The 19,612-nt window shown below is 41.7% G+C and overlaps 2 protein-coding genes across 7 annotated transcripts; one reads left to right on the forward strand and one right to left on the reverse strand.

Annotated features, from left to right (window-relative positions):
- Nucleotides 1–1,571: 1,571 nt before the first annotated feature.
- On the forward strand, nucleotides 1,572–8,570 carry LOC113291890 (uncharacterized PE-PGRS family protein PE_PGRS54-like). Its single transcript, XM_026541372.1, has 4 exons — nucleotides 1,572–5,003; nucleotides 5,046–5,850; nucleotides 5,935–7,353; nucleotides 7,399–8,570. Exons 1-4 carry the CDS (start codon nucleotides 1,572–1,574, stop codon nucleotides 8,568–8,570), a joined length of 6,828 nt encoding a protein of 2,275 aa, XP_026397157.1.
- A 3,241-nt stretch (nucleotides 8,571–11,811) lies between these two features.
- LOC113290223 lies at nucleotides 11,812–17,973 on the reverse strand. Of its 6 annotated transcripts, none has more exons than XM_026539823.1 (9): nucleotides 17,783–17,973; nucleotides 17,161–17,269; nucleotides 16,213–16,280; nucleotides 14,713–14,840; nucleotides 13,223–13,342; nucleotides 13,058–13,136; nucleotides 12,689–12,873; nucleotides 12,518–12,580; nucleotides 11,812–12,305 (listed from the first exon to the last, which is right to left on the reverse strand). In XM_026539823.1, the coding sequence occupies exons 4-9, from the start codon at nucleotides 14,766–14,768 to the stop codon at nucleotides 12,143–12,145; spliced, it is 666 nt and encodes a 221-aa protein (XP_026395608.1). In that variant the 5' UTR covers nucleotides 14,769–14,840; nucleotides 16,213–16,280; nucleotides 17,161–17,269; nucleotides 17,783–17,973; the 3' UTR covers nucleotides 11,812–12,142. The 6 variants fall into 6 exon arrangements, with proteins under 6 accessions (XP_026395608.1, XP_026395607.1, XP_026395606.1 ...); XM_026539822.1 differs by having other exon boundaries at nucleotides 16,209–16,280; XM_026539821.1 differs by having other exon boundaries at nucleotides 15,478–16,280.
- Nucleotides 17,974–19,612: the final 1,639 nt, after the last annotated feature.

Below are 19,612 nucleotides of genomic sequence, written 5' to 3' on the forward strand. Positions count from 1 at the left end.
AAAATCATAAGTTCTCGGTGTCTAATTTAACTTCGTTTCACCGGAAGGAATCCAGAATTACAAATTTTTGGGAAGATGAGTTTTAGTGGTTGATTTGATAGGAACATGATACTGTGTTTCCAATGTAAGTAAGAACTAACAAAAGAAAAATAAATAATGGCATCGAATAAAAGGATCTTTGTAGATGGATTTTTCAAAAAATTAAAAATAAAAAATACCTCAAAATATTTAGGGGTATTTTTGGAAGATCCTGCAAATAGGGGTTCTTTTCTCGAGATTCCTACAGTATCTCAGCTGTTGCATGGACTTTCGTCTTCCTGCAACATTTTACTGATGTTCTTTTGCTCAATCTCCGTGCTGCGTCATTTGTGAAGTCTCGGCGCATGACTTGAAATTTGTTTTCACGGTGGTGGAAAAACAGCATCACGGCTGAATCTTTAGTTCTCCAACACAAAACGTCCCTCCAGACTATAGCTGATTCGAAAGTTGTCGATGATTTGCAAGGAAGCTGCACCTTCCGTAGCGCGGTCACCGATGCCATCGGATTATCTTTGAGCTTGTATATAACTTGATGTCCGCCTGAATTTGTGTTGTATGTATAGACGCCGTAATGCATCCTATTCCTACCACCGAACTGCTTCTTCTCATCTTGGTGAATTGCTACTACTTTGTAACCCCTGGTGATGGGATCGGATACGAACCCTAAACCTTTATTAGTTTGGCTTAACATGTCAGGAACGTTTTGAGTTTGAAGGTAGCACTGGTCATCAATGGAGTCATCCCACTGCTCATGAATCGAGTCGAACCAGAAAGTACCGACTAAATCATACCAAGACTTGCAGACGCAACGACATCTCATCTCCGTCTTAACATCCTGAATCCGAGGAAAAACCTCGGTAAGCAGAGCGTAACGGATGTTGTCAGGAAGAACATCAACAGTATTCATCCTCTTCCTCTTCATCCTTACGATTGCCATCTTCAAATTTCTTCTGATATCTTGAAGTGCGTTTATGCTTTTTGTATCATCTCTTATATAGAGAAGCTTTCATACAAATTATATTTAGAATAGAATTCCCTTTTCCTAATATTTCACCTTTGAAACTCATTCCTTAATTTTACAAACTCATTCTTTCCACAAAATATAGTTTCCAAATCCTAGTCCTGATTCTGAATAACAGCTCTTCGAGTAGTCTAAACAATACTGAATTTTATTAAAATATCCAGACCCTCCTAACATGGACGAACAAATTCCACTTTTCCACTTACATTGTTTATTGTCACCAAGCGAATTTTCATGTTCAACTCTAGTTTATGTGCAACTCTAATGCAAGTCGTAGTGGGTCAACACAATTCGACGCAGATACTACAATAGTACAATTATCAGCGAAGCAAAAACAGAAAGTAGATAAATAAAAAGGATAATGTTTCCCCACGAAGAATATTTTCATGCAAGAACACTACTAAATTATGTAGGACATGTGAATTCCGGTGGCGGGTGCTTCCCACAGTCTTGGATGAGTACTTGAAGAGCGATAGGTAAGACAACGTTTAAGTTGAGGAGCTTGGCTTTTATGGTGGTGCAAAGACAAAGAGCTGCGTCCAAATCTGCAATTCCTTCTAGCAGCGGACAACATTTTTCTTTAGCGCTACTCCCAATTACAATTCTAGTGATTCCGCCTAACACATCTATGCAGCCGCTTAATTTAATAGCGTCAACTGGGCACATCTCTTTTGCCATTGGTGGTGGTGTTGTTGTTGGCGGTGTTGGTTTCATAGTTGGTGGTGGTGTTGGTGTGGGAATTGTTGGTGGTGTTGGAAGTGTCGGTGTTGGTGTTGATGGTGGTGGTGTTGTTATTGGAGGTTTTGTTGTCGGAGTTGGTGGCAGTGTTGGTGTAGGACTTTTTGGTGGTGGTGGCGGTATTGCTGGAGTTGGCAATGTGGGTGTCGTGGTTGATGGTGTTGGAGTTGGTGCCGGAGTTGGTGGTGGTTTTATTGTTGTTGGTGGAGTTAGCTTTGGTGTTGGATTTGGTGGTGGTATGGGTGGTGATGTCGGTGTTGGTGTGGATGGAGTTGGAAATTTTGGCGGTGGTGTTTGTTTCGGTGGTGTTGGTGTTAGAGTTGGTGGTGGTTTTATTGTTGGCGGTATTACTACTGGAGTTGGTGGTTGTGGTGTTGGTGTCGGTGTTGGAGGTGGAAATGTTGGCTTTGAGGTTGATGGAGGTGGTGTTAGTTTTGGTGGTGGTTGTGGTGGAGTTGTTGGTGGTGATGTTGGAAGTGTTGGTGTTGATCGTGGTGGCGGTGTTGGTGAAGGAGTTGGTGGCGGTTTTATTGTTGGCGACGTTGGCATGGACGGTGTTGGAAATGTTGGTGTCGGTACTGATGGTGGTGGTGTTTTTGGTAGTGTTGGTGTTGGAGTTGGTGGAATAGGCAATGACGGTGGTGGTGGTGGTAATGTTATTGGCGTTGTTGGTATCAGAGTAGGGGGTGGTTTTATGGTTGGAGGTGTCGGTGCTGGAACTCGTGGTGGATTTATTGTAGGCGGCATTGGTGTTGGTGTTGATGGTGGTGGTCTTAGTTTTGGTGGTGTTGGTGTTGGTGTTGGAGTTGGTGGTGGTGTTGGTGGTGGAAGTGGTGGTAGTAAAGTTGGTGGTGGTGTTTTACTTGGTGGAGTTGGATCTAGTGTCGGGGGAGTAGATGGTGATGGTGGTGTTGATGGAGTTGGAAATATTTGCGTTGGGGTAGATGGAGGAGGTGGTAATAGCGGTGGTGGTAGTGTTGGAAATGTTGGTGTTAGTGTGGTTGGCGGAGTTGGTGTCGGAGATGGTGGCGGTTTTATTATTGGCGTGATCGGTGCAGGAGTTGGTGGTGGTGTTGGCAGTGTTGGTGTCGATGTTAATGGTGGTGGAGGTATTGTTGGCGGCGTTGGTATAGGAGTTTGTGGTGGTTTTATTGTTGGAGATTTTGGTGTGGGAGTTGGTGGTGGTACTGGCAGTGTTGGTGTCGGTGTTGTTGGAGGGGTTGGAATGGGAGTTGGTGGAGGTTTTATTTTTGGTGGTGGTGTTGGCAGTGTTGGTTTCGGTGTTGGAGTTGGTGGGAGAAGTGGTGGTGTTGGTATTGGAGTTGGTGGGAGTGGTGTTGGCGTTGGCGGAGTGGGAGTTGGAGTTGGTGTTGGTGTTGGGATAGGTGGTGGTGTGGGCGGTGATGCTGGCGGAGTTAGTGGCGGTTGTATTATTGGCGGTATTGGTGGTGGTGTTGGTAGTGTTGGCGATGGTGTTAATTTTGGGGGTGTTGGAGTTGGTGGTGTTGGAGTTGGTGTTGTTGTTGGTGGTGTTGGAAATGCCGGTGTCGTTGGTGGCGGTGTTGTTATTGGCGGTATTGGTGTAGGAGTTGGAGGTGGTTTTATTGTTGGAGGTATCGGTGTTGGAAGTATTGGTGGTGGTATTGTTGTTGGCGGTGTTGGTGTTAGTGTTGGTGGTGGTTTTACTGTTGGCGGTGTTGGTGTTGGTGGAGATGTCGGTGTTGGTTTGGGGGGTTTTGGTGGTGTGGACGGAGTTGGAAATTTTGGCGGTGGTGTTAGTTTTGGTGCTGTTGGAGTTGGTGGTGGTTTTATTGTTGGCGGTGTTACTACAGGAGTTGGTGGTTGTGGTGTTGGCGTTGGAGGTGTAGGCAATGTTGGTGTCGGGGTTGATGGCGGTGGTGTTAGTTTTGGTGGTGGTCGCGGTGGAGTTGTTGGTGGTGGTGTTGGGAGTGGTGCTGTCGTAGTTGATGGTGGTGGTGGGGGTGGTGGTGGTGTACTTATTGGCGGTTTAGGTGTAGGAATTGGTGAAGGTTTTATTGTTGGCGGCGTAGGCATGGACGGTGTTGGCAATGTTGGTGTCGGTGATGATGGTGGTGTTGGTGTTAGAGTTGGTGCCGGTGGAGGTGTTGGTGGAATTGGTAATGCTGGTGGTGATGTTGATGATGGTGGAGGTGGTGACAATGTTGTTGGCGGTGTTGGTATCGTAGTAGGGGGTGGTTTTATGGTTGGAGGTGTTGGTGCTGGAACTGGTGGTGGATTTATTGTTGGCGGCATTGGTGTTGGTGTTGATGGTGGTGTTAGTTTTGGTGGTGTTGGTGTTAGAGTTGGTGGTGGTGTTTTTATTGGTGGAGTTGATGATGGTGGTGTTGTTGGTGGAGTTTGGGAAGATGGTGGTGGTGGTAGTAGTGTTGGTGGTAGTGTTGGTGTGGATGGTGCTGGAAATGGAAATGTTGGTGTTGTTGGCGGAGTTGGTGGCGGAGATGGTGGCGGTTTTATTGTTGGCGTGATTGGTGCGGGAGTAGGTGGCGGTGTTGGTAGTGTTGGTGATGGTGGTGGAGTTGTTGTTGGCGGCGTTGTTGTAGGAGTTTGTGGCGGTTTTATTGTTGGCGATTTTGGTGTGGGAGTTGGTGGTGGTATTGGCAGTGTTGGTGTTGGTGTTTTTGGAGGCGTTGGAGTGGGAGTTGGTGGCGGTTTTCGTTTTGGTGGTGGTGTTGGAAATGGTTGTGTCGGGGTTGATGGTGGTGGTGTTAGTTTTGGTGGTGTTCGCGGTGGAGTTGTTGTTGGTGGTGGTGGGAGTGGTGGTGTCGTTGTTGATGGTGGTGGTGGGGGTGGTGGTGGTGGTTTACTTATTGGCGCTGTGGGTGTAGGAATTGGTGGTGGTTTTATTGTTGGCGGCGTAGGCATGGGCGGTGTTGGCAATGTTGGTGTCGGTGCTAATGGTGGTGGTATTTTTGGTGGTGTTAGTGTTGGAGTTGGTGGCGGTGGCGATGTTGGTGGAATTGGTAATGTTGGTGGCGATATTGATGATGATGGTGGTGGTGGTGGCGGCGGCGGCGGCGGCGGTGGTGGTGGTGGTGTTGGCGGTGTTGGTATCGGAGTAGGGGGTGGTTTTATGGTTGGAGGTGTTGGTGCTGGTGCTGGAACTGGTGGTGGGTTTATTGTTGGCGGCATTAGTGTTGGTGTTGATGGTGGTGTTAGTTTTGGTGGTGTTGGTGTTAGAGTTGGTGATGGTGTTGGTGTTGGAGTTGGTGGTGGTATTTTTATTGGTGGAGTTGATGATGGTGGTGTTGTTGGTGGAGTTGGGGCAGATGGTGGTGGTGGTAGTGCTGGTGGTAGTGTTGGTGTGGATGGTGTCGGAAATGTTGGTGTTGTTGGTGGAGATGGTGGTGGTTTTATTATTGGCGTGATTGGTGCGGGAGTAGGTGGCGGTGTTGGTAGTGTTGGTGTCGATGTTGATGGTGGTGGAGGTGTTGTTGTAGGAGTTTGTGGCGGTTTTATTGTTGGCGATTTTGGTGTGGGAGTTGGTGGTGGTACTGGCAGTGTTGGTGTTGGTGTTTTTGGAGGCGTTGGAGTGGGAGTTGGTGGAGGTTTTAGTTTTGGTGGTGATGTTGGCAATGTTGGTGTAGGGGTTGATGGTGGTGGTGTTAGTTTTGGTGGTGTTCGCGGTGGAGTTGTTGGTGGTGGTGTTGGGAGTGGTGGTGTCGTTGTTGATGGTGGTGGTGGGGGTGGTGGTGGTGGTTTACTTATTGGCGGTGTGGGTGTAGGAATTGGTGGTGGTTTTATTGTTGGCGGCGTAGGCATGGACGGTGTTGGCAATGTTGGTGTCGGTGCTAATGGTGGTGATATTTTTGGTAGTGTTTGTGTTGGAGTTGGCGGCGGTGGCGGTGGCGATGTTGGTGGAATTGGTAATGTTGGTGGCGATATTGATGATGATGGTGGTGGTGGTGGTGGTGGTGTTGGTGTTGGCGGTGTTGGTATCGGAGTAGGGGGTGGTTTTATGGTTGGAGGTGTTGGTGCTGGTGCTGGAACTGGTGGTGGATTTATTGTTGGCGGTATTGGTGTTGGTGTTGATGGTGGTGTTAGTTTTGGTGGTGTTGGTGTTAGAGTTGGTGATGGTGTTGGTGTTGGTGTTGGAGTTGGTGGTCGTGTTTTTGTTGGTGGAGTTGATGATGGTGGTGTTGGGGAAGATGGTGGTGGTGGCAGTAGTGCTGGTGGTAGTGTTGGTGTGGGTGGTGATGGAAATATTGGTGTTGTTGGCGGAGATGGTGGCGGTTTTATTATTGGCGTGATTGGTGCGGGAGTAGGTGGTGGTGTTGGTAGTGTTGGTGTCGATGTTGATGGTGGTGGAGGTGTTGTTGGCGGCATTGTTGTGGGAGTTTGTGGCGGTTTTATTGTTGGCGATTTTGGTATGGGAGTTGGTGGTGGTACTGGCATTGTGGGTGTCGGTGTTTTTGGAGGCGTTGGAGTAGGAGTTGGTGGCGGTTTTAGTTTTGGTGGTGGTGTTGGAAATTTTGGTTTCGGTGTTGGAGTTGGTGGGAGTGGTGGTGGCGTTGGTATTGGAGTTGGTGGGAGTGGTGGTGGTGTTGGCGGAGTCGGATTTGGAGTTGGTATTGGGGTAGATGGTGGTGTGGACGGCGATGCTGGCGGAGTCGGTGTTGGAGTTGGTGGCGGTTGTATTATTGGCGGTGCTAATGGTGGTGTTGGTAGTGTTGGAGGTGGTGTAAGTTTTGGGGGTGTTGGAGTTGGTGGTGTTGATTTCGGTGGTGTAGGCGGTGTTGGAGTTGGTGTTGTTGTTGGTGGTGTTGGCAATGTCGGTGTCGTTGGTGGCGGTGTTTTTATTGGCAGTGTTGGTGGTGGTTTTATTGTTGGCGGTATCGGTGTTGGAAGTGTTGATGGTGGTGGTGTTGGTTTTGGAGGTGCTGGTGGGGGTATTGTTGTTGACGGTGGTGGTATTGTTGTTGGCGGCGTTGGTGTCAGTGTTGGTGGTGGTTGTACTGTTGGTGGTGTTGGTGTGGGTGGAGATGCCGGTGTTGGTGTGGGGGTTTTTGGTGGTGTGGATGGAGTTGGAAATTTTGGCAGTGGTGTTAGTTTTGGTGGTGCTGGTGTTGGAGTTGGTGGTGGTTTTATTGTTGGTGGTGTTGTAACAGGAGTTGGTGGTAATGGTGTTTGCATTGGAGGTGTAGGCAATGTTGGTGTCGGGGTTGATGGCGGTGGTGTTAGTTTTGGTGGTGGTCGCGGTGGAGTTGTTGGTGGTGGTGTTGGGAGTGGTGGTGTCGTTGTTGATGGTGGTGGTGGGAGTGGGGGTGGTGGTGTACTTATTGGCGGTGTGGGTGTAGGAATTGGTGGTGGTTTTGGTGGTGTTTGTGTTGGAGTTGGTGACGGTGGTGATGTTGGTGGAATTGGTAATGGTGGTGGCGATATTGATGATGGTGGTAGTGGTGGTGGTGTTGTTGGCGGTGTTAGTATCGGAGTAGGGGGTGGTTTTATGGTTGGAGGTGTTGGTGCTGGAACTGGTGGTGGCTTTATTGTTGGAGGCATTGGTGATGGTGTTGATGGTGGTGTTGGTGTTGGAGTTGGTGGTGGTGTTTTTATTGGTGGAGTTGGAGTTAGTGTTGGTGGAGTTGATGATGGTGGTGTTGTTGGCGGAGTTGGAAATGTTGGTGTTGGGGTAGATGGTGGTGGTGGTAGTATTGCTGGTGGTAGTGTTGGTGTGGGTGGTGTTGGAAATGTTGGCGTTGTTGGCGGAGATGGTGGCGGTTTTATTATTGGCGTGATTGGCGCAGAAGTTGGTGGTGGTGTTGGCAGTGTTGGTGTCGATGTTGACGGTGGTGGAGGTGTTGTTGGCGGCGTTGGTGTAGGAGTTTCTGGCGGTTTGATTGTTGGGGGTTTTGGTGTGGGAGTTGGTGGTGGTATTGGGAATGTTGGTGTTGGTGTTGGTGTTGATGGTGGTGAAGGTATTGTTGGAGGCGTTGGTGTGGGAGTTCGTGGTTTTGGCGGTGTTGGAGTTGGTGCAAGTGGTGGTGGTGTTGGCGGAGTTGGAGTTGGTGTTGGGGTAGACGGTGGTGGCGTCAGTTTTGGTGGTAGTGCTGGCGGTGTTGTTGGTGGAGCTGGTGGCGGAGTTGGTGGCGGTTGTATTATTGGCGATATTGGTGGTGGTGTTGATAGTGTTGGTGGTGGCGGTGTTCGTTTTGGTGGTGTTGGAGTTGGTGGTGTTGGTGGTGGTGGTGTTGGAGTTGGTGTTATTGTTGGTGGTGTTGGCAAAGTCGGTGTCGTTGGTGGTGGTGTTATTGGCGGTGTTGGTGTCGGAGTTGGTGGTGGTTCTATGGTTGGAGGTGTCGGTGGTGGTGTTGGAAGTTTTGGCGTCGAAGTTGGTGGTGGTGTTGTTGTTGGAGGTGTTGGTGTGGGAGTTGGTGACGGTATCGGTAGTGTTGGTGGAGGTGGTGCTTGTGCTGGCGGTGGTTTTGGTGTAGGTAAGGATGGAGGCGGTATTAGTGTTGGTGGTGTTGGTTTAGGTGCAAGAGCTCTTGGTGGTGGTGCTGGTGTTGATGAAGGAGCTTTTGGTGGTGGTGTTTGCTTTGGCGTTGGAGCTTTTGGTGGTGTTGGTATAGGCGTAGGAGATTTTGGTGGTGGTCTTGGTTCGGGGATGGGAGATGTAGGCGGTGGACATGGTTTTACAATTGGTGTAAATGGCGGTGGCTTAGCTTTGGGGGTATGCTTTTTCTTGGGTGGGGATTGTTTCGGTGGTTTGAAAGTTGGAGACGGTTTAGCATGAGGAGGCTTAGCAGGTGGTGGTTTGATGGTTGGAGCCTTCCTTGGGGGCTTCACAGGTGGTGGCTTTTTTCGTGGGGGTTTAGCATGCGGACGCTTATGTGGTGGTTTTACTCTGGGTGGTTTTGGTATATGTGCTTTGGGAGGAGAAGGAGAAGGAAATTTGGGATGGGGATGGTGTTTAGGCGGTTTAGGGGTTGGTTTTACTCTTGGGTGTTTTGGTACATGTGCTTTGGGCGGAGTAGGAGAAGGAAATTTGGGATAGGGATGGTGTTTAGGCGGTTTAGAAGGAGGAGTTGGAACAGAACAAGTTGGACAAGCAACCGAAGTGGTGAGAAGAGCTCCCAAATTCAATAGGAAAATGAAGAGACTACTGAGAATGAACTTCATATCTTTGCGAGTGAAGAGGATAGGTAGTTCTATTCAATTCATTCCTGGGTAGGTCTACTTATAGTGTCTGAAATGCACCGAGGGAGTGAGATGTAGGATTTACAAAAAAACTGATCAAAAAAAAATGTACTCCCACCGTTACTTTTTAATAGACCAGCTTTTTTTTTTGAGAAAATTAAGGAAATTAAGAGAACTAATTATTGAAAGTGGTTCTCTAGACACTTGTCAATAAAAGAAGTGAAGTGAAATGGTTCACATGACACTTGTCAGCCAAAAAAATAAGTGAAATGGTCCACGTAACACTTCTCATCAAAAAGAAGTTAAAAGAAAAGTGGTCCCAGAAAATTAAAGTAACATTTGACTTTCCCAATTAGAAAACTGGCCTATTTTTTTGAAATATTTATTTATAAAAACTGACTTATTAAAAAGTAACGGAGGGAGTAGGATTTGCAAACATCCAGCTTCAAAATAATTACCTGTGCATCCCTCAAATAATACCTTAGCTTGTAGCTGGTCAATAGGCTCGGCGGGATCCAGTACTGCTCGGCTTGATTATTTGCACTTATGGTTCATCCCTACCTATGATGGGAAATTAATGCCAAATCCCATCCTTTATAGGTCTGTCCTCGACCTAGATTCTATAGGCTGGCTATGTCTGCACGGATGTTACGGTATTATTTCCATCTGATCATTGCCAATGTACGTACTATTTTGCACTTATCTACCGCAGCAGGCCATGCGCGCCACAGAGGTTGTTTAAATGAGCCTTTTAGAGTCCACAAGTATTTTTTTTCCAATCTAAATTACTTGGCTGAATTCAGGCTATTAAGAAAATCATCGGCATCTCCGGTATGACCTCTTTCAAGGATTAGTGGGTATATATATTTTACCAAAAGAGGATGTCTTTCCAGATAAACACCATCTGTAACGGCATACACTTGAAATATCTATCATGACCAGTGGCATTCCATGATTAAGTAGCGCATATAGAATGACCAAGTGCAAACAAAACCTGACCCTATCTTTTCTCTCGACTCAGTCCATGGCTGCAAATTAAGGCAGCTAGTTGTCTTCATATTTTGGATTCACTTTAAGCAAACAGTCATCTAAACTTCTTTTTCATACAGTTTTGGAATTTATTGTATGTTTTAGCTTGATGCGTCGCGTTCATATATGCATTTGGTGGCATCCGCAACGTTCCCACAATGGCACAAACACTTTGAGCTTGTAAGTTAGCATCTTGTAACAGAATAGATTAAGATATTATCACTCTATGAGAGCGGATCGACGTAGACTTCTGGGACCTAGACTTTGGAAAAACTGTGGAGTTTTTCTTGAGAGTCCACTCACCTCATGGTAATGAATAGTGCGAGATGCATTATACGCCTGACGCATCAATAATTACCGAGTACTCGGAGGAAAAGCCTACTAGTTTATAAAGCACAGTGGAGTTCGACATAATAAAGACAAATATATAAACCAGCTTGAAGACAAGTGCGTCAACTTGCAAACAGTTGAGTTTTTTGCTGTTTTTGCCTTTCATCATATGCAATTGCATCACGTTTAAGAGGGTCCTAAGAAAGGAAAAGTGACCCATGTAAAGTCACGTCGTCTAGCTTTTACTATACCTACAGTTATGGCGTGCAACTCGAATGTGACTAGCCCGTACCTGAACCAATTCATAGGACTGTGACGGTCCATGGTCCATTTCTCTTTACTCTCCTTGTACATCCTCCCTAGAAAGCTGTTGATACCACTTATTTTGTATGGTTTTCTTTTTATCTTTCTACCCGTCAGAACTTCACATGCTCATGCACTGAGATTTTTCCCATTTCAAAAGTTAAACCATCCATTTAATAAGAAACCTATTATCGGGGATTCATATATGGAACACTACAAGATGAACTTATCCCAATATATTAACTTTAAATCCGCTATCATTTATGTTTTATTCAAAAAATAAAATAAAAAGGCTTCATTTTGGATATTATGAGAATAAAAGTGTGAGTGGATCTTGATTTTTGTCTAGCCATTGTTGGCTATTTATTTGGTCTCCTAGTTGGCAAAATTTAGTAGCCCTCATAAAATACCTCCAGCAACAACAAACGTAGGCAGAGCTTTCAGTTCTTTTTCTTTTTTGATAGGAGGCTTTCAGTTCTGTATTCTAGTTTTTGTTCTTTTTGTTTACCTTCCAATAATTATTCTTATATTCCTTTTGCTTTTTGATTTACAAGAGAAAATGGGTCGAGTACTTGGATACCATATATGGCATATTAACTGGCGGCCGACATACAATAAAAGTGGCAACATCATTTGGATATGAGTTCTTCTAGAGTGGCTCGGCTAGACTCGGCTTGGCTCAATTCAAATTTTTCTTTTTTTTCTCAAAAGAGGTTATGAAACTTAACTTTTAAAGCGTCCACGATGGGCGACCAAAACTATAAATTTGGTCCAAAAACCAATCACAGTGGAATGGAGTAAAGAGTAAAATGGCCGAGTAAAACCAGATATCAGAGTATATTTGGTTCGAAATCCAGACCAAAACTATAATTAGTTGAGCGGAAGTTAAAAATGCGTTCGATACCAGGCGCATGTATAATAAAATTAACTTTTAGCATGATTAAAATTCTCATCCAAATTGGTAAAATGGAAATATATCTCAAAATAACCCTCTCATCCACAAGAGGCTTGTGTTTATTTGGGCAGCCCATGGTAGGCAACTGCCTAACCTTTCCGCGGGCTGCCTGCCTCCCACAATTGCTAGTAATTGCACTGGACAAATAGTCTAGATGTTTGGCTTAATTCCAAAAAAAAAAAAATCTGAGAAAAAGCAAGACCTAAATAAGTTGGATCTCCATTAATGATCTTTCGTGTAAAAGTTTTTATTTTTATGGCGTATTTGATAACATGATAGAACTATCGTACTTTCCAGAAGCAAACATACTGTAGAAACTACAGGAATGACATACATGTAAAAATCAGAAAAGAAGCAGGACTTCAATGATGTTGCTCTGCTGGGATATATTCCACTTATATGGACTTCAATTTGCATAGCCGTCTGTATTCCTGAATAAAATAATTATACAACTGGATTTCCTGGTTAATCATCAGACAGTGTTCCCTAAAGGTCAAAGTGCCAGATCTGAAATAGCATAACTTTGGTTTCCAAAAACAGACGATCTTGACTTAAATGTAGTTAAATCTTAATATACTATCCAAGATGAGTAAACTGCCATGAATATATAAGCATTTTTTCTGACACCCAAGTTCTTCATTTTGGTTCTGAAGATTGAATTCCATGTCGCTTGAAGAACTCCCTGAACCCATATGGACTAACATCGTAACTGAACTGCAAGTTGAATAAAAAGAACATGTTGTAAAATTACACAGATAGATGCACAATTTGCGATCAAGTGTGCTGTAAATCTTAGAGCGATGTTGTACTGGGGTTTCTCCACATTTCTTGGTCCCATTTGTAGATAAAATTCGTTGACATATGAAGGGTAGAATATACTTTTTCACAAACACAATTAGTAACTGAAAAGGGGAATCAAAACTTACAGGGAGAACTTTGACAGCATATTTTGTTGTATTTGCATCAGAAGCCTTTCCTTGGTTAGCTGCCTGTAAAGTATTCAATTTTTTCGTCAGGTGGAAGATTTATTAGGGAAAAGGAAGTAAAAATAAATATAAATTTCCATACTGTATAACTCAGGTACAGAAAAAATAAACCTAATATGAACATTAAACTTCCATTCACTTAAACAGCAATATGGGGGCAACACCAGAAAAGCTCCAGCTTTAGCATATGATGGAATGAAAATTACTTGTTGTTGTGGACTATGAAAAATCTCGATGTAAGGATAGTCTTTCCTCTGACGAGTTATACAGAATCCAGGATACTTGGGACATTCAACCTGGAAGATCCCATAAGAATGAGCAAGGTTGTATGATTAGGAAAGATATGATAAAATATCAAGCTTTAGTCTCATATTCAATGCAAAGTTAGTTAACAAATGAGGCAATAAGAAAAATTGAAAAGAAACATAGGAGAGTACAGAAACAACTGAAGTGCCAAAGAATATGGAAGAAGTGACATACACGCATAAACTTTACGTGTGGATGAAACTCCGATGCAGCTTCTTCCAATACTTTGTCAAAATACTTGGTGAAGGGACATCTACAACGAACAACAGAATAATAAAAATGAATAGACTGAAGTAGAAAAGACAATGGTTGTAACGAAAATTGACAAAACTCACTTACTTGATTGTAAATGCAACCGCCACGGGCTGACCTTCGTGCAGAAGTTGTACAAATTCGCGCTCTGACGTGAAGGAAATAATTTTAGAAGACCCAAGATCCTTTGGATAACCAGTGTAATACCTGAAATCATCGAAAAAAAATTAATTAATGGCAAAAATTCAGTAAGATATAAATTTTTCTTGAAAGGTCAAAGATCCTTTAACACGCATGATGCATACATTTGTAACATCGTATGTAACGACAAGATGTAAATTTTCTTCCAATCAGCCATACCTTATCCATCCAATCCTTGAGATAAAAAATATCAACGAAAATCAATCAAAAACTAATAATTTCAAGCTCCACTAAGAAAAACAGTGCTTGATAATAATATCAATTTGAAAATTTCCCTAAGTGAAACTAATAATTTCTTTATTACGAAGATAAAACATCGGCCACGGACTAGAGCGACTCACTTGAAAATTTACAAGATGTTACAAATTTCATCAGCTAAGCTTTAGTAGATCCACCTTTATGGATGATTTTAGCTCAATTTTCTTCGCGTAAGAGACACAAGATTAACTCCCAACTACTCTCCTCAATCCTCTCAGCCGTATACTACTCATCTAATAAGCTAAAATCAAGGCGAGTGAATAATCGTAGGCAGAAAGTTAAGAAGGCTCTGGTGCAAGAAATCTTCATTCTTTCCCAATTCTCCTACTAATTCATAACTCTAAGCACTCACCATCTTTACCACTGCGGGAGAGAAGACCAGTTCACAAGCCTATCATGGATGCAGATTACTTGATATTTCTATTCAATGAGAACATGGTCGATGATTCAGATTCACAGAACTCGTGGAAACATTGCTGGTGATTGTGTCAGCTCCGATGTTTCTGTTATTTCTTTAACTGATTTAGAAGGTTGTAAGACTCCCATTAATATCTCACAAGATAATACCACTATGAGTCATGCGGAACTCTGTCAGCAACCTCTTGTCACTAAACCTAGTGAGGGAATACAAGAGATTGTGTAGTACAAACCTCTAGTCGTAGAGGTACGGGGGGAGAATTATTTCAATGGGTATCAAAACCTTATCATTGAATGTTCGTTGGCTTTGCTCACTGAAGAGAAGAATTCTGGTGAAACAAATGATTCAAAGAGCTAAAGCTTCCATTTTCGTGATTCAAGAAACAAAAATGGTGTCATGTTCAGAGAAGGATAATTGGCAAATTGTGGTCCAAAGAACTACGGCAGAACTGCTGTAAACTCTATAGGCAGGTCTGCAGGTCTACTAATTCTTTAGAATTTAGATGTTGTTTAAATGGTTTCATGTTTTGAAGGACTATGCTCGATTTAAATGACAACTCTGATCTAAGAAAAAGACAAGTAATGTATAAGAATTACTAAAATGTCTTTGAATGTGAGAGAATCTGTCGAAATACTAAATCCACTATAAACTTAAAAAGTCGTACAATGGAGCGCCACAAGAGAAATTTAATTGTACTTACTTGCTAGTTGAGCGAAGATTGCTGATCATTCTATCAAAAAACGACGTATCCTCCATTTCAACAAAGACAATTCTCCTTTCAAATATCAATTTTAAGTGATTCAAATAAACCCCAACTTCTCAGTTAACCTGTTACAACATAATTTTTGTTAGAGACGGTACAAAAAAAAAATGATATTTACATAGACATTTTAACAAACACTTGGCAAGCAAATTACAATCTACAATAAAATATAAACCCATATCACCATTTTGAATCGAATGTTACATAACAGAGAGTTAGAGCTTCTAGGTTATATGAGTTTGCTCAATGTTCAGGGTTTCAGTTGATATTTCAAAATTAAAAGAAGAAATTAAACACTTACCATATAGAAATGCAGAAGTCATCAAGGGTTTAGGGTTTTAAAAGGGGGAACGAAGGAGCAGATTGGGATAAATTCCTTTCATTTGAAAAGGGGAACGTCTTTGATTTTTATGATGTTAGGAATTTTGGTCCAAACTAGGGGTGCACCACGGGTAGGGTGGGTGGGATATGGCCTATTTCGCCACCCTACCAGCGGGTAAGAAAAATTCTACCCGCCATTAAACGGGTAAGACCCTACCCGACCCGTGGGTAACGGGTTAACTGTTTTTTTTTTTGTTTTTTTTTTTTTATGTTCTGGTTAATATCTCTGGGACTTTATATACAAAATCTTGCCAGAAGATCCAAACTCTCCATACATTGAAGCCAAACAAAAACGACAGCAACAATGGAGAGCGTAATTACATGGTACATTTTCATCATGCCAAGTGAACGTAAGATCACACATCCTTGAGATTTAATTTTTCTACAAACAACAGCAAAGAGAGAAATAACTCAATTGAGACGTAAGTGATCTGAGTAGCCCAATATTGTTCCCGAAAAAATTGGGTTTACTCACTTGAAACAATCTGGGCGTTATGAGGACAAGGTTCTCAATAATATGAAGTAAGAACTTGCGGCTTGCGCTGTTGCGCAAACAAATTATAAAGATCAAAGTAAACAAGACAATTCATGGAAGAAAATTTCCTTGCTCCGTTGCTTTGATTTCTTCCTGCAAGATTGTCAGGCACAAACATTGTTCCAATGCCGAAGGTCCAAAATCATGGTCATAGATCTCCATCTTCAGGTTTATTGGATTTCCTCTATCCCCCACATAAGTACCAGACTTAAGAGACACTAGCATCCAAATATGTCTCCATTGAGAACAGTGAATATTATGGGTCACACAGAACTAGACGATAATAGCATAAGCTGACAGTGCCCATCATTACTCTAATGAAAAATGAAGGAACAAATTTCATGGTTCAGAAAGCAGCAAGCAACTATATCTACACTGACAGATAAGAAAACAAGAGATAGGAGCTGCACAGAGCAAGTGTTTCTACCAGCTTGGAAGTAGAGAGTCCCTACATGCAACTGTACAATCACTTCAATATATTTTAATGACACTAGGAAGGACTATTCAAGGAACGTACAAACCAGATTATCGAGGGAGTTGAACTGAACAAGATATCTTTCATGAGTATTAGCATTAATCAAACAATTGCCTGCAGCGGTCACAGAAATACAAACCACGGATCCAATACAAAAGGTTAGCACTCCATCAACTTTAAACAAACAACATAATAAAAGCAAGAAGGCTGGAGCTGGCATGCTGAAATACGTTAAAGAATATAATAAATGCTAATAATCTAGCAAGAAGGAATTACGAAAAAAAGAGAAGTTATAAGCTGACAATGAAAGTCTAATTGATCCACAAATACACTCAGTTATAAACATGCATTGCTGAGTTAAGGAAACAAGTTCTAAAGTTAATAATGAGCAGGGAAAGTTGTTGAAGATGTAGCCTAGCTAGTAGTATAATGAGTTAGGACACCACCTTTGAAATCTCTAAGAAAAGCTCTGTTTTCAGTACATAATAGCAATCGAGTACTTGAAAATGAGCCGAAAGGGTATGTGATATCAACAGATGATAGTAATAACGATGATAAAGAACTTCAAGAGTACAGGAAAAGATGATTGTGTTCAGTTTTTTTTATTTTCTTGGATCGAATATAACACAAACCAAGACTAGTTTCGGAGTTTCACAAAGCAAATCAACTGTATGTTTCAAGATATCACTATACATCTGTAGTTCTGTACGTCTAATGTCGCCTCTATCTCTGTAGCTTAACCACTAGGGCACCAATAGAAAATCAGAATCAATGGGACACAGAGAAGGACGTGATAATAAGCAAAGAAAAAACATAAAAGAAGAATCAACGGGATACAGAGAAGGACGTGATAATAAGCAACACAAAAACATGCTACTCTAAGTATGTACTCAGAACACTGCAACAAGTTTAATGTTATAATAAGAGTTGAGATATGACTAGCACCTTCTTGTCAATAAGAACTATACTAAATAACATAGGTTGTGATATTTACCTCAGCAGTCAATTTTTCTTGCTTTCTTATTTTCACTTTGTTCTTCCAGTTAAGGTTTTTTTGCTTTCCTTTTTGTATCTTGTAGCATTCTTCATAGCTGCTGCTGCTGCTGCAACCATTAATTGAATGAACAAATTCTTAGTTCTTTCTAGAAACCACTAAATGAGAAACGGATAAAAAATAAATAAATGTCCACAACCAAAGCAAATTGAACCCACTGAGGAGAAACTAAGACAATATAAAACAAGAAACAGTAAGGAACCCCTTTTCAATGGAACTGCTAGCTAATTAACTAGTAGAACAAGAACAGCATCTCCTGGTAATTTGAAGTTGTAATTGAAACAAACCTTAAAAGAGGGTCTATGAACAGTCTCTGAAATAAAATCTACTTAATAAACCAGGAATATGTAGTAAGAGATCAAAAGTCTAACATAGAATAGAGATTAGAGATTAGTGTCAGTCACAAAGAGTTAAGGAATTAGGATTTGATTTCATGAGAGTGAGTTAATGATTCAGACTAGTCTGTCTTCCCTTTCTAAAATCAAACATGCAGATTATGAAATTAGTAGATAAATCAAACAAAATCCTCACAAGTTCACAACATAATCAAACCTCAATTTACCTGTTCTAATTCCTCGTTAGATGGAGATGGAGCTGAGTTTTTAAGAAGAGTTTTGATAAAGATGGTATTGAGCAGTAGAAAGGGTTTCGTTGAAAGTTTCAATTTAATGATTGCTCCTGCTAGATTTGGAGCAGAGTTTGATATGGGAACAGGGAGAAAGGGTTTCGACTTTGCTTCGATTTGGTTTTGAATCTTTTGATTTGGAAAAGAAAAGAGATATGGAAGTGAGAAAAACAACTTCACTGTTTACCCCTGATATGTTTCAAATTTGCGAAAACAATAAGCAGGAGATGAAAACAATGCAAGGCTTATGGAGTCATTTCAGTTATTCGCGGGTAGGCGGGTAGGGTAGAAATAGCGGGTATGGGTAGAATATGTGCACCCTTACTTTTGGATGTGATGGGTTGTCGCTGGTTGCCAGTTTAGTTGCTGGGCTTTACGCGATAGTTGAGCGAAATCACACAATGGACCCACTATTCCCATGTGGATCCTACAAAAAATCGGTTTTGGCAGTGTTATTTTTACCGTTTGGCTAGCAAATACTCCATCCGTCCTTAATTGAGTATGAGTATAATCCTTAAATCAATGTGATGATGATATGGCTTAATTTTTATTAGAAATTGTCAATGTATATTTTTTATAAGAAATTGTCAACGTATATTCAATTTGTCTTCTGTTTTCATGAAATTCGCTGCGTAATCAATACATTTGGAGGATTCCTCTATCTTTCTCGCTCTGCATAACCGTTTTTCCAAAACAATTGTCCTAATTTTTCTCCAACCTATTTTTTCTCCATCATCTTATTGTTTATTCTAGATTTACTCGGTTTTGGATCTTAGATTCACCGAGTAAATCTAGGAAATAGTAGCCTGTTGTTTTATAAAAAAAATATTCTTGCAATATTTAGGTTTTAGATTTTTGTTTTTCTTGTTTAATTTCAATAAATTTTATCAATGGCTATTGCATGCCATATGTTATTTCATTACGCTTATACAGCGGTTTTTTATTATCATTGGAGCTTTCTAATGAGATTCTATGATATAATCAATATATAGATTTGTTACAACAGAGTTTTTCTTCAAATATTGGCTCTACAATCTCATCAATCCAGACTAGTGGAAGGAAAAAAAGAGAAAATATGTTATGTTGGTTGTGTAGGTCATACTCAACAAACTTGTTACAAGCTTTACGGTTATCCAACCAAAAAAAAAGGATGGAACTATTCTTGCTTCATCATCAAATGGACCTAACTTGCAAGTGTATCCTTGATATGACTAAAGATCGGTATGCTAAGATTGTTTCCCTTCTTGTGGATCCTCTGACAGATGCTCTGTTTGTTCCAACTGCCAATCTCGTAGGTATGGTACCTCCATCTCAATCCACTTGGATTATTGATTCCGGTGCATAATATGTTCTTCCCTATTTTTATTTTCTTCATATAAACCAACTCCTAATAATATACATGTTCAGTTATCTAATGGTGAAAATTATCTTGTCAATCACATTGGAACTGTGAATTTCTCTCTAAAATTTCAAATACATGATGTTTTCTATATACCTTTTTTTAAATTTAATCTCTTGTCAATCTCTCAGTTGACAACATCAATCGATAGCGATGTTTTTTTATTTTTTATTTTTTTTGATAAATGTCGATGTTTTTTCAGGACCCTTCGAGGAAATTGGAGATTGGTCGGGTTAAAGCCAAAGATGTCCTCTTTTTTTTTATGTTCAACAATTAGTATTGTTGTTTCAGCATTAGTATTAAATAATTTTTACTTACGGGATTGGCGCTTCGGCCACCCATCAGATCTTAGATTCAAATTTTAATGT

Source organism: Papaver somniferum, chromosome 6 (genome assembly GCF_003573695.1).
Source record: "Papaver somniferum cultivar HN1 chromosome 6, ASM357369v1, whole genome shotgun sequence".
In the NCBI taxonomy this organism is placed as follows: Eukaryota; Viridiplantae; Streptophyta; class Magnoliopsida; order Ranunculales; family Papaveraceae; genus Papaver; species Papaver somniferum.